The 14,692-nt window shown below is 36.7% G+C and overlaps 1 protein-coding gene across 1 annotated transcript; it reads right to left on the bottom strand.

Annotated features, from left to right (window-relative positions):
• Positions 1–9,455: 9,455 nt before the first annotated feature.
• Positions 9,456–14,380, bottom strand: ZPBP2 (zona pellucida binding protein 2). Its single transcript, XM_079728651.1, has 6 exons — positions 14,285–14,380; positions 13,470–13,631; positions 12,601–12,819; positions 11,963–12,045; positions 10,918–11,098; positions 9,456–9,874 (listed from the first exon to the last, which is right to left on the bottom strand). The coding sequence occupies exons 1-6, from the start codon at positions 14,361–14,363 to the stop codon at positions 9,780–9,782; spliced, it is 819 nt and encodes a 272-aa protein (XP_079584777.1). The 5' UTR covers positions 14,364–14,380; the 3' UTR covers positions 9,456–9,779.
• Positions 14,381–14,692: the final 312 nt, after the last annotated feature.

Here is a 14,692-nt window from a genome sequence, read left to right as displayed (position 1 = left end):
CAATAAAGCGATGGAAAAGATAGAAACCCACAAGAATAAAGAGAATTAGGCAGCAGATAAGGGATTTCAACACATCTTTGGAAGCAAGAAAGCAATTATAGGAGTGCAAGCTAGGAGGCATGGGACTGAGGGATGCGTAGGAGTGTAGGAGGAGACTGCTGGTTTTCATCATAAGCCTTTTAGTTCTGTGTAACATTTTTCAAGACAATGTAATTAAAAGCAAAAGAAATATATATTTGTTGTAAAGCATTTCAGATATTTCTCTAAGTCAAAGGTAAAGGTACCCTGTGATCTCCCTTCTCCCTTTAATATAACCACTATTAACATTTTGGGGTATGTGAACATTTTTTCTATGGAGCAGTTTTAAAAATGGTAACTTAAACATGAAGCTAGGATGATATAGCATACATTTGTTTTGTATCTATCTTTTGAACTAGTCACTTTTACGTTTAAATTTGTAAAAATATTATATGCAACAGGAACTCTCATAAGTGCTGTCGGAGTGTCGCTTGGTCCACCACTTTGGAAAACTGTTTACCAGTATCTACTAAAGCTAAACATATACCTATGACTCAGCAACGCCACTTCCTTGGCATATACCCAAGAGGGATGAATGCACGTGTTCACCATAAGATTGCATGTACAGAAACGTTCAAATAAGAGCCCTAAGCTGAAAACTATTCAAATGTCCAATAATATTAGTCTGGATACATATATTGAGGTATACTTATGCAATAAAAGAGAACAAATTACTGCTACACATAACAACATGGATGGTTCTCACAGACAGAATGCTGAGCAAGTGAAGCCAACACAAAAACACATGGGTCCTCCGAGAAGTAGGTGCCGAAATGGAATCAGATATGCAAGGGACTTAATAGGGGGAAACCCGTGAAGAATAAAGGGAGGGAGCAGGAATCGGCATGGCAAACCTTCAAATCACAATGAAGGTCTAAAACTTGGGAATGGAGAGGAGGAGGGAAAGACTAAGTAGAAAGAGTCTCAGATGGCAGCACAGTCTGAGGGTCTCAGCCAAGTCAATCTGAGCAAAGGTGGTCTGCTGGAGGGCTCCCCATCAGGCAGAAGGGCCAGGCTCCAGTACCTCATACTCAGCTTTTGGCTGGATGTAGCCCCGGGGAGCTGGGGCTCAGAAGACAGATCTACAGGGGGGTAGCCTAGAGGTTCTCGGTCAACTCTGCTTCCCACAGCAGGTTCTCCTAAAGAAAATCCGGGTGGTACCCTCCATGGCCACCACAATACTGTATGATTCCATTTATATGAGGCTCAAGAACAGGCAAAACCAAGCAATAGGGGTAGAAGTCAAAACAGTGGTTATCTTAGTGGGGACAGTAGTGACTGGGAAGGGGCATGAGGGAATCTTCTGGAGTGCTGGAAATATATCAAGATTCACTGAGCTAACATTTCAGATCAGTATATGTTACTGTAAGTGTATTATATTCAATACATCAATAAAAGTCTTAAAAAAACACAGTATATAACTCCATGTAAATGAAGTGAAAAACAAGCAAAACTACATGATGGTGGTAGATGTCAGAATAGTGGTTATCTCTGGGGCTTCCCTGGTGGCACAGTAGTTAAGCCTCTGTGCTCCCAATGCTGGGGGCCCGGGTTCAATCCCTGGTCAGGGAACTAGATCCCACATGCATGCTGCAACCAAGAGTTCACATGCCACAAATAAGGAGTCCACATGCCACAACTAAGGAGCCCTTGAGCCGCAACTAAGGAGCCTGCCTGCCACAACTAAGACCCAGCGCAGCCAAAAAAAAAGAAAAGAAAAAAAATAGTGGTTATCTCAGTGGGTGCAGTATTGCCTGGCAAGGGGCATGAGGGAATTTTCTGGGGCACTGGCCATATTTTATATCTTGATCTGGATAATGGTTACATGGATGTGTAACCACGTTTACATGTGTAAACATTTATTAAGCTAAACACTTAAGATCTGCACACTTTACTGTGTTTTTATCTCAATAAAAACTTTAAAAACATAATATATGCACATGAGGACATATTTGAACAGTACAGAAGAATATAAACAAATTAATTAAAAGTTTCCTCTCAAACCCCTGAACCCTATAACCTAGTTCCACTTCCTTGAGACACCCATATTAACAGTTTTAGTTCTTATTACAACTAAACATGATATTCTTAAATTTATTCTTGATTTATTTATTTTATTTTATTTATTTTTTAAAGGTTTTTTTTCTTTTTTTGGTTGCATTGGGTCTTTTAAAAAATTTTTTAAATTTGTTGTTTGGCTGTGTTGGGTCTTTGTTGCTGCACGTGGGCTTTCTCTAGTTGCAGCGAGCGGGGGCTACTCTTCGTTGCAGTGTGCAGGCTTCTCCTTGCCATGGCTTCTCTTGTTGCGGAGCACGGGCTCTAGGTGCGTGGGCTTCAGTAGTTGTGGCACGCAGGCTCAGCAGTTGCAGCGTGTGGGCTCCAGTAGTTGTGGCATGCAGGCTCAGTAGTTGTGGCTCGCGGGCTTAGTTGCTCCATGGCATGTGGGATCTTCCTGGACCAGGGATCAAACCCGTGTCCCCTGCATTGGCAGGCGGATTCTTAACCACTGCACCACCAGGGAATTCCCTGCATCAGGCCTTAGTTGCGGCACGCAGGATCTTCCTTGAGGCATGCGGGATCTTTCATTGTGGCGCGCGGGCTTCTCTTTAGTTGTGGTGTGCAGGTTTTCCCTATCTAGTTGTGGTGTGTGGTGGCACACGGGCTTAGTTGCCCCACGGCATGTGGGATCTTAGTTCCCCGAGCAGGGATGGAACCTGAGTCCCCTGCATTGGAAGGTGGATCTTTACCACTGGATCATGAGGGAAGTCCCTTGATTTATTAATTTTATTTTATTTATTGTTTTTTTTTAGATTTTTTTTTTGATGTGGACCATTTTTAAAGTCCTTATTGAACTTGCTACGATATTGCTTCTGTTTTATGTTTTGGTTTCTTGGCCCAGAGGCATGTGGGATCTTAGCTCTCCAACCAGGGGTCAAACCCGCACTCCCTGCATTGGAAGGCAAAATACTAACCAGGGGAGTCCCTGATTTATTAATTTTAGATAGTATCTATTGACTCCCCAGGATTAAGGATGAATACTGTGAAACAACAGACAATGAACAAGAAGTTCAAAGTAGGAAAAGTGTTATAAAAAAAATACAGGGTACTATGAGAGGGTTTAATAAAAGGTAACAGGGTGGTCCCCTCTTACCTCTGACAGTCCTTTTCCCTTTTCCTTAAATGCTGAGTCCAGCCATGCTGAACTATTGATCTTTTATTTGAACATGTCATGTACTTTACAATGACATGCTTTAATACAGGTTGCTTTCTCCCTCTGCCTGGATTACCTTCCCCCACCTTATCTATCTTTTAAGTTAAGGCTCTAATATCCCTTCCTTTGTAGTTATCCTAGTTTCCCAATGAATTTGGTTACTTCTTCCTCTGTATGGCCCAGAGCATGTTGAATACATTTCTATTAAGGCATCATCATATTGTACTGAAATTATTAATACATATGTCTGTTCCAATGATGTGAAAGTTTCTAGAGAACAGGGTTTACTTTAAGTTTTACTTTCCTTTACTAGGGCCCAGTAAACATTTGTTTTCTTCAAAAGTGCCTTTGAGTTGGGGGAAGTTTGGGAGACACACCCAGAATTTCATGAGGGTGGCTCAACTAGCTGTCACTAAGAATTTTTTTTTTTTCTGTTCTCTCAGAGTGCCAGCAAAGGACTACCTGTCTAAGCGAGATTAAACTAACCTAGAAACCAGAGGCTCCTATTTGATCTGCTGATTTCTCTCTCTTTTCATCTCACATTTCTGACTCTAGAGTGAAGTTCAATACATTAATTGCATAAGTCTGTAAAGCATTTCCTGCTCCAGAAGCTGAAACTGGTGATAGAGATGGCTTTGAAATGGGGACAGTTGGAATAGTCATTATTTGAGCCTGGAGGGATGTGGGGGATTCCACCTACTCTTACTCATTCTTCAGAACTCTTAGCTCAAGCAATACCCCCTTCTGATAGTTTCTAGATCTCTCCAGTCTGAGTCAGAGACCCTGTTGGGAAGGAAACCATTTTGGAGAAATGCTAGTTTAACCACCTTGGGATAGATAAGATCCTTTAGAGTTGGATGTCAACAGGTATTTGGAGAAGAGGGAAACCTACCGTGCAGGTAACAAACTGAGAAGTTTATTGGTTTTGCTCCTAAGACGGAGAAGAGGAACACTGGAAGGAGAGAGGATGGAGAAGGAGAGAAGCACAAGCAAGACAGAGAGAGGCTGAGGCTGGATGAAGCAGGAGAAACTTCTAGATACGGAATAGGTGAAAAACATTCAAGAATGGTGATGCCAATCTTGTTTCTGGTAGTAGTAGTAAGCAAGGTTATTTATTATCTCTGGTAAATATATGGTTACATCTAAATGAACAGTAATTGTATATCAAAATAATAAAACAATATTAATAGCATCCCGTGGGGTTAAGCACATGATAACGATAATAAAATAATATCATGAATTTAAAGTGTTCTAAAGGGTTTTACCTTATCTGGGAAAAGAGAAAAGATACTGTTTAATTTTAGACTTTGATAATTTAGTAAGTAAGCTATAATTTTTAAGGTAACCATCAAAAGAAGAGGAACAGACTAGTGGAGGGAAAAAAACAGAGGGATAAAAAGATTATCAACAAAAAGAATACAAGAAACAAGAGAAAAAGAAGCCTACAACAGGTGAAACAAATAAAAAGCCTAAAAGAAAATGGTGGAATGAAATCCAAATGTATCAGAAATTACATGTACAGGGCTAAATGAACCAGCAAAAATGCAATATTGTCAGAATGGATAAATTTATCTATTTGCTGTTTATGAGACATATCTAAATAACAAATATAAAATATTGAAACTAAACTGATGGAAAAATATTAGCTATGTAAATACTAACCAAGAGGAAACTGGTGCAGCTATATTAATATTAGGCAAAATAAACTTGGGGCATAAGGCATTATTAGTGGCAAAGAAGGTCACTTCACAATGATAAAAGTTTCAATTTACAGGGCTTCCCTGGTGGCAGAGTGGTTGAGAGTCCGCCTGCCGATGCAGGGGACGCAGGTTCATGCCCCAGTCCGGGAAGATCCCACATGCCGCGGAGCGGCTGGGCCCGTGAGCCATGGCCGCTGAGCCTGCGCGTCCGGAGCCTGTGCTCCGCAACAGGAGAGGACACAACAGTGAGAGGCCCGTGTACCGCAAAAAAAAAAAAAAAAGAAAAAAAGAAATGAGGTAGGGTCCAGGAGTCTAAATTACAGCTCTCCAGTCCAAGCTTTGTGACCTACATCTGCAAGAAAAGGACTTCAAGCTCGTTTGGACTGACGTGTGCCTCTGACTGAGGTGTACCACTCTACCTACCCTCTGAGTGGTATGCAACATTTTCTATTCAATGGTTGGTGGTTAAAGCCACTTTCTTTTCTCTTTGCTTCCTGTTTCCTTATCTTCTTTGTTTTCCAAACACTTTCACTGCTGTCTATTTGTTTCCAGATTCTGATACTAGATATCAATGTGTTACCCTGGGATGACCCAAAGTGATAGCACAATATCTGTTTATCCAAACTTCAACTCACATATCTAGCAGTCTCCAAAATAAACACTGCCACTAAGGAACTATACTTTGGCACCAATCATGTTTCTGCCACCTCAGGGTCCTTCAGACCTGCATAATTCATTATTGTGCCAGAGGGGCTAATCTGTCAGATCATACTAATCTGTCAATTCATCTACGTTCTTCCTTTCAAGGGACTGAAGAAGCTTTTGAAACTGAAGAAGGAAATCAAGAAGGGCCTCAGAAACATTTACCAGATGCATGAGCTATGGGGTAAAGAAAGCTTGCCAAGGGTGAACAGTTAAGATGAAAATATGGCAGCAACCTAAAGAGTAAAAGGGTATTGGAGGATGAAAAACAAATATAAAAGGAGAAAATACCTCTGGCTTAGGAAAAAAAGAAATTCATAAACTCAAGAGCAGTGCCTACATGCTGTGGGATTTTCTAAGGAGAGGGGAAGAAAAGTCAAACTGAGCTGACATCATCAAAAAGCAGCAGGTTGTTCCCTTGGCAGGCTCCTCCTGCAGCATGTGCTATATCTCCATGTCCTGAAGTGCATGGTGGCCAGCAGCTTCACCAACACCCCTCTTCCTTGCGTGGTTTTGTAGCAGAGTGAGAAATCTCCCCATGAAGAGCCTTCCTTGGCACCCTAGAGGGCAGATCTCTGGAAAGTTCCAGAGAGTGTATTTCCAGCCTCAGTGACTTTTCTGTCATCCGGTGACCCATGGTTGTGCCCTCTTCAATAAGGTCTAGATCTCAGCCCTTGGAGCTGGTGGGTCTTTCACGGACACTCTGTCTCAGTCCCAGTGGTAGGAGCTGTTATTTATATCTGCTACCCCTCTACTCTTTAGGGTTCTCTATATCTCACTATCCAATTCCTTGTTATTCTACTTCTGTTATGATTGACAATTCTTTATATTAAACCTTCCCTGTTCAAATTACTTTGTGTTTTTTGTCTCCTGATTGGACCCTGACTGACACACATACCTACAATGTTAACACTAACACTAAATACCCCTAATACTAAAGCCAGATAACGATATCGTAAGAAGGGAAGACTACAAACTAATATGTCTCATGAAATAAATACAAAAATCCTCAATAGAATATTAGCAAATCAAATTCAACAATGTATAAAAATAACTATATACTATGACTAAAAAGGATTTATTCTGAATATATAAGGATGGTTCCAACATTTGAAAATCAATTAATGTAATCCATCATATCAACAGACGAAAGATAAAAAAATCACACGATCACATCAATAAATGCAGAAAAAGCATTTGGCAAAATCCAATACCCATTCATGATAAAAGCTTTCAGCAAACTAGGAATAGAGGAGAACTTACAGAACATCATACTGTAAGTTCCAGCTAATGCAATAAGACTAGATAAGGAAATAAAAGATATACAGATTAGGAAGGAAGAAATAAAACTGTTCTGTTTGCAGATGACTTGATTGTCTAAGTAGAAAATCCCAAAGAATTTACAAAAAACTTCCTGGAATTAATAAGCAATTAGAGAAAGATCACAGGATATAAGGTTAATATAAATATGGATACCAAGGGGGGAAGCGGTGGGGGGTGGGTGTGGGATGAATTGGGAGATTGGGATTGACATATATACACTCATATGTATAAAATAGATGACAATAAGAACCTGCCGTATAGCACAGGGAAGTTCACTTCACTACAGTAGAAACTAACCCAACATTGTAAAACAACTATACCTCAATAAAAAGAAGTTAAAAAAAAAGTTAAATGCCTTGCTAAATATCAGCAATAAACACTTGGAATTTGAAATTAAAAATACAAGACCATTTACATTTGTGCAAAAAATTAAATATTTAGGCATAAATCTAAGAAAATATGTACAAGATCTATATGAGGAAAACTACAAAACTCTGATGAAATAAAAGAAAATCTAAATAAAGAGATATTCCATGTTCCTGGATAGGAAGACTCAAAATTGTTAAGATGTCAATTTTCCCCAACTTGACCTATAGATTCAATGCAACTCCAAGCAAACTCCCAGCAAGTTATTTTGTGGTTATCAACAAACTAATTCTAAAGTTTATATGAAAAGGCAAAAGACCCAGGATAACTAACACAATACTGAAGAATAAGAACTAAGTCAGGGGACTGATACTAACCAAATTTAAGACTTACTATACAGTAATCAAGGCAGTATGGTATTGATGAAAGAATACATGAATTGATAATTGGAGTAGAATAGAGAACCCAGACATAGACCCACACAAATGTAGTCAACTGATTTTTGACAAAGGAGCAAAGGCAATTCAATGGAGGAAGGATAGTCTTTTCAACAAATGGTGCTGGAACCATCCATATGCAAAAAAAAAAAAAAAAAAAAAGAATCTAAACATACAACTTATACTTTTCACAAAAACTAATTCATCTTAGACTAAATGTAGACCATGAAACTATATAACTTCTAGAATACAACAGGAGCAAACCTAGATGACCTTGGGCTTGGTAATGAGTTTTTAGGTATGACACCAAAAGCATGATCCATGGGAAAAAAATGGTAAATTGAATTTTACTAAAATTAAGAACATCTGCTTAGTGAAAGACACTGTGAGAAGAATGAAGAGACAAGCCACAAAATGGGAGAAAATATTTGCAAAACACATATCTGATAAAGAACTTGTATCTAAAATATACAAAGAACTCTTAGAACTCAACAATAAGAATGACTAATCCAATAAAAAAATGGAGAAAGATCTGAACAGTAGATATACACATGACAAATAAACATATGAAAAGATGCTCAGACCAGATGTTATTAGCAGATTTAAAATTAAAATGACAATGAAATATCACTATATACCTATTAGAAGGACCAAAATCAAAAACACTGAAAGTACCAAAAGCTGGTGAGGATGAGGAACAACAAGAAACACATCCATTGCTGGTGGGAATATAAAATGGTAGACCAATTGGGGACACAGTTTGGCAGTTTCTTACAAAACTAAACATAATTTTACTATACAATCCAGCAGTCATGCTCCTTCGTATTTACACAATTGATTTGAAAACTTATGCCCATACAAAAACCTGTACACAAATATTTATAGCAACTTTATTCATAATCACCAAAAATTGGAAGCAACCAAGATGTCCTTTACACACCCATATGATGGAATATTATTCAGCAATAAAAAATGATCTATTAAGTCACAAAAAGACATGGAGGAACCTTAAATGAATATTGGTAAGTGAAAGAAGCCAGTCTGGAAAGTCTACATACTGTACAATTCCAAGTTTATGACACTTTGGAAAAGGCAAAACTATAGAGATAGTAAAAAGATTACTGGTTGTCAATGGCTCTGGGGTAAGGGAGAGAGATGAATAGGTGAAGCATAGGGCATTTTAAGGGTGGTGAAACTATTCTGTATGAAACTGTAAGGGTGGACACATGTCATTATGCAGTTGTCAAAACCCATAGAACTGCAGAATACAAAGAATGAACCTTAATATAAACAATGAACTGTAGTTGATAATAATGTATCAACATTGGTTCATTAATTGTAACAAACGCATCACACTAATGCAAGATGTTAATAATAGGGGAAACTGGGGAGGGATGAGGGTGTGGGCTGGAGTGGGTATATGGAACTCTGTATAATATCTGCTCAATTATTCTTTAAACCTAAAACTATACTAATAAATTCTATTATTCTAAAAAAAAACTGAAAGCAAAGAGACCAAAAGAAATAACTTTTTTGGTTCTAATTATAAAGGTAATATATATGCCTTTATATCATGTAAGAGTGATATCAAACAAAATAATACATGGACAGTACAACGTTTTTATTATACTTTGCTACTCTTCTTTACCTTAATACAGTCTTAGGTACATGGAAACAGATTGTAAACAACAAAACATATTTCAGTAAAACTCATCCACTGATACTTACACCTTCCTTTGCACACTGGAGATATTAAATGCCTTCTTAGAAATGCCATGTCAACTATCTTTTTAGGGTTTCTAAAAGGTATGTTTTCCAATGTTTTGGTCTTACTGATCTTACTTACTGGAACTATCTATGACACTCTGGGATGTGAACAAATCATCTTATGTTCGCCACCTCCACAAGCAAGTAACAATGCTTTCACCTCTAGTCTTCACGTTGCAGTTTTTGTTTGAAGTTTCATGGGCAAGATTTAGCTCCGTAGATTTCGATAGAGACGCAGGTCTGACATGTAACATCAACATCAGGACTAAAAGTCCCAGGACCACAAACCACTGCAGAGGAAAACACAATGGAGTAGATTATTAAAATTTCAGTTAGAGGTATCTTATACCAATAATACAAATTGCCATTAATGTCACACCATTGACATTCTATATCTCTGTTATACTATGAGTAATGTTCAGCCAGTTAAGATGTGGAAGATTATTTATGAGGTTTTTTTTCTTGGCTGCACTGAGCGTGTTGCAGGATCTTAGTTCCCTAACCAGGGATTGAACCCAGGGACACGGAAGTGAAAAGCACAGAGTCCTAACCACTGGACCGCCAGGGAACTCCCCATTTATAAGTTTTAAACATTGTTATCTGATGATCTTAAAGACAGAAAAAAGTTAGAATCTTATCTTTTTCCTTTAGCATCAGCATTTTACAGTATCTTCTGCATTGCTTCATTTATGAGTTCCTATTTCTTGTTTTCTAGTTCCTATTTACAATTTCTAGGTAGGACCATTTTGTTTTCTTTCATAGTATAGTAGCTTAAGTCAGAAGGGCTTCCTTGGTGGTGCAGTGGTTAAGAATCCACCTGCCGATACCGGGGACACGGGTTCAAGCCCTGGTCTGGGAAGATCCCACATGCTGCAGAGCAACTAAGTCCATGCGCCACAACTACTGAGCCTGCGCTCTAGAGCCCGCGAGCCACAACTACTGAGCCCGTGCACCACAACTACTGAAGCCCGCGCCTAGAGCCCGTGCTCCACAACTCGAGAAGCCACCGCAATGAGAAGTCCGCGCACCTCAACAAAGAGTAGCCCCCACTCGCCACAACTAGAGAAAGTCTGCACGCAGCAACGAAGACCCAACACTGCCAAAAAAAAAAAAAATACTACAGAAATATTTTGTAATACAAAAGATTACATTAGCAGAATTCATATACATGAAGATAATTATATTTAGAAATTTGGGCTTTGAATTTTTACTTCCCTTTAACTAAACATATTTTTTTTGGTAAAGAGAACCACTATAAATATTCAACTGAATTATGCTAAGTGAATTCTGACTATATAACCTAAATAATTAGATACTTATATTTTATAATTACCACAACAGGTAGCGCAATTGCTGTGGAGACCTTCATTTTTTCCAAAGCCTGGATGACAGCTATCTATTCGTACTATCTGAAAACTGTGGTCCATAAAATGCATAGCTGGTAGAGTTTTATTAAAGTTATGGTTGAAAATATATGCTTGGCTCCGGAAAAATTCTTCTATTCGATTTCTTGCCTAAGATTTAAAAACACCAGAGAGAAGTACAATTACTAAACTATGAACCAAATTTCTCCTCCTGTATCAGAGGCAATGAAACGTAATACAAACATGCCATTGCTTTACACAACAGATGAATTCCCGAAAAGTTGCATGTTAATACTAAAATTAGTTTAGCCTTGACCTTACCAGTTATTGTCAATTTTTATGATGCACAACAGTTAAGAAAAACTAAATTGAGGTTAAAAAGCACTTGTTCTGAATTATCTGCATCATGTCTATTCCATATGTAGATAACCGGGAGATCATTATTTCTAATTCCAAAAAGCCAAGCAAAATGGAAACCAAAACTTTTCTCTAATCAGCATTACAGACTAATGGTGTAAATTTTGTTTTATTTTTTGAGCATGGGGCTTAAATAATAACTGATAATAACCCATAAACCATGCACAATATTAAGGGTATGCGTTCAGGGATAGAGGAGGAGAGTGAAGGGATTTTTAGACTATGTCCTTAGCCTCTAAGGAGGCAGAGGAGAGAGCAACTATTTTGATCAGTACAGATACAATTTTGGAAGAACCACTGTTTTAACCTAGGTTGACATGATTGTAAGGTTGTTCTTCAAGCTGCTGCTTAGTTACATTTGGAGAACAAAGACCAGTGATCCATCCTTCTGTCATAGGAAAAATACATAATATTAACCTGGGGAGCTATATAACATTCCAGATATACTCTTCCAGAACAAAACGTTTTTAAATAGCCAAGATCTCAACAATCTCAGTTTATAAAACTGAAACCAAAAATCAATAATACTTCATATTTCAGTTTTTAAATAGCTTTGTATACTATTCAAATACTTTCCCCTTACACTGAAATTCTCACCTGGAGGATATTATGGTTAGTGGTATCTTCACAGTCAACAGACTCATTGCATTTACCTTTCCACCCTGGTGCAAAAGGATTAACTGGAGGGAGAAAAATAACATTTTCACAGAAAGATTCCAAAAAGTTCCAAACATTCCAATAAAGCTCCAAATGCTGAATTCAGTATGCATGTGTGCATGTGTTCAATCTATGTAATTCTAGTAATAAAGTAAAGGTGCACAATTTGAATGATTTATACATTATGATTTCACTCCATCTGGGGGCTAATGGAGGTAACTACAAGGCTTTAAAATGAATAGTAATAAATTTGGTTTGGTTTCTCCCTTTTGTTAAGTTCTCAAAAATACAATTTAAAATTCTATAAGAAGTTATAAGTTAAACATTAGCTGCATAGTTAAAGCCCATATTTATAAAATGATATTAAGTTCTAAAAGACAGGCAACAATATATCATAGTTGAAGGCAAATAATGTGTTAATTTTTAAAACCACAACCAGGTTAAGACCAACAACATACTTTAGTGCTTAACAAACATTTAAGGCCTACTATTTATAAGCTTTCTATAATAATATGGTAATTAATTTTGTAATTAAGATTAAACACATAAAATTAAAGAAATATTAAAACTTTTTTTACCTTGAAAGGCTATAAATAGCTCAGGAATGAGGCCATGTTTTGGGACTTTAACAAAATGGCATTTATATGATGGTTCTATGATATGGCATGACAAATCAGAGATTAAATTATCCAAGATTTTCTTCAGCACTTTAAAAAGCAGATCATTATACTTTCCTACACAAGATTTTGTGGTAAAATGTACAGCCATCTGATATGAATAGTCAGGTTCCCGGTAGGCTTTAAAAAAGATGAGAATAAAACAATTGTGCCTAGCATTAATTTCCAAATAACATGTAATATTAAATCCCATCAATCTTGCAAACCAGCACAGAAACTTAATTTATCTAATAAAATGGGGTTTTGGGGGGTATTTTATTTTTTCTAATAAAATGATTTAACAGTTTGTCCTCACAAAAAGATATAAAACTAATAACTTTAATGAAAAAGATTATTTTCATCTGATATATTACTCACTCAGTACAAGAGATTGTATGGTTTCTGTGGGCTGGCTATATATATAAGTTAAAAGTATCAAGAAAAAATAAGATTTTGATGGTGAGGGTCTTAATTTACAGAAGTGTTGCTGTCAGCACAGTCCAGTGAAAAGGATCATTAATTTGCTTTTATGGAATTAAACATCAGTTTTTAAATTACTTGGCAAAGTTGTGATAATGTAGATTGTGCCTGCATACCTAGAGTGGGAAGTGGGAGGCTGAAAGAGGATTATTTAGGACACACTATTTTGAGTTTGCCTAGTCAAATTCACCCAAAATACTCTGTAAGTCGTAACGATTATATATAAGACTCATTTTCACTAAATGAAGAAACCATATACTTAATTCGGATCCATATTAAATGTTTAAGTTAAAATGTGCCTATATTCTTACCAAAGATCATGAAGTCATATCTCTGCTTTACTACCTTTTCTTCTTGGGTTTCTGCTTTGACAGTCTTATAAGAAAGAGTGCATGTGTAAAGTCCAGACAAAGGCTCCAGAAAGTCTTTCACCATCAGCTTTCCTGTTTTAGTTATATCTATTCTATTATTTCCTAAGCAGAAAGAGTAAATTGCTTGGTATTTAACATGTAACAATTCAAACATTATTTAGTAAACTTGGGGTTACAAATAAATACAAAAATTTAAAAATTAATGGACTATTTTAACTTCAAGAATTCAACAAAATCTTAACTCTGTCATATTACTCAATGGAAAACCACATGAGATAAGTACGCTTTTGAAATATATTTTGGTTTTCCTTAATTCATTTCTTGGCATCTAATTTCAATTGATTTATGCCAGTAATTCTGTAAGTGAGATCACACTGCCTTATAGTTCTATGCAATTTCTTCACATAACACAGAAATGAACAATGCTCATATTATAAGATACCCTCCTAACATCGTGAAAAATTACATATTAGTTACCTCATCTCCTATCACAGGTGCTGCAAGGATAAATTTTAGGTTTTATAAAAACTTCTGAACTAATACAGCTTTGGGAAGTAAGGTACAAAAATTACTGCTTCAGTTTTTGCCTAAGGAGAAAATAAGGCACAGACCAAGATATAATATGATTCTCTAAATATGGAGTAAGTGAATCTGTAGTTAAAATTAAATTTCAATTTGTTCATTCCAATAAATGACAGTGCTTTTCTTAAAAAATGTTCGCATCATTAAGAAGATATTAAAATCGAATAACTTACCTGTTAAGGGCTTTTCATTAGGCCCAACCCATAAGTAGGTGGGGTCCACTGTTTCTTTTTCAGCGCGTTTCAAATCCATACAGACAAGGTTTGGGCTACTGTGATGTAATTTTACGTATAATTTCACTGTGACAAAATAAAACAATGTATAACTACATTATATAGCAAAATTAAATTAAGAAACACACTTCCTACCATTTTGTCCCAAAGTTACTTTGATTAGTTCTTTTTGGATTACACTATTTTAAAAATCAGCATTTCATTATAACATTTGGAATGCTAAAGTCCGTTCTGCTTCTCATAGATCTTAAAACTCTAGACTGCTACAGTGAATATTTTTTCTTTTTTTTCTGTGATATTATAGTGTTGTTTATAAAAATGTACACAATACATTTTATTTTTTTAATC

This window comes from Hyperoodon ampullatus (assembly GCF_949752795.1).
Source record: "Hyperoodon ampullatus genome assembly, contig: scaffold_514, whole genome shotgun sequence".
Lineage (NCBI taxonomy): Eukaryota > Metazoa > Chordata > Mammalia > Artiodactyla > Ziphiidae > Hyperoodon > Hyperoodon ampullatus.
Note: the sequence above shows the minus strand (reverse complement) of the source record. Positions and strands in the feature narration are given on the sequence as shown.

Bases quoted from the DNA above. Each gene is read 5' to 3' on its own strand.
- ZPBP2 (XM_079728651.1), bottom strand. From the start codon at position 14,363: ATGGATTTGAAACGCGCTGAAAAAGAAACAGTGGACCCCACCTACTTA. The intron at 12,820-13,469 runs GTAAGAATATAG...TCTTTTTTAAAG, and splicing joins ATATGACTTCATGATCTTTG to CCTACCGGGAACCTGACTAT. The intron at 11,099-11,962 runs GTGAGAATTTCA...TTTAAATCTTAG, and splicing joins CTAACCATAATATCCTCCAG to GCAAGAAATCGAATAGAAGA.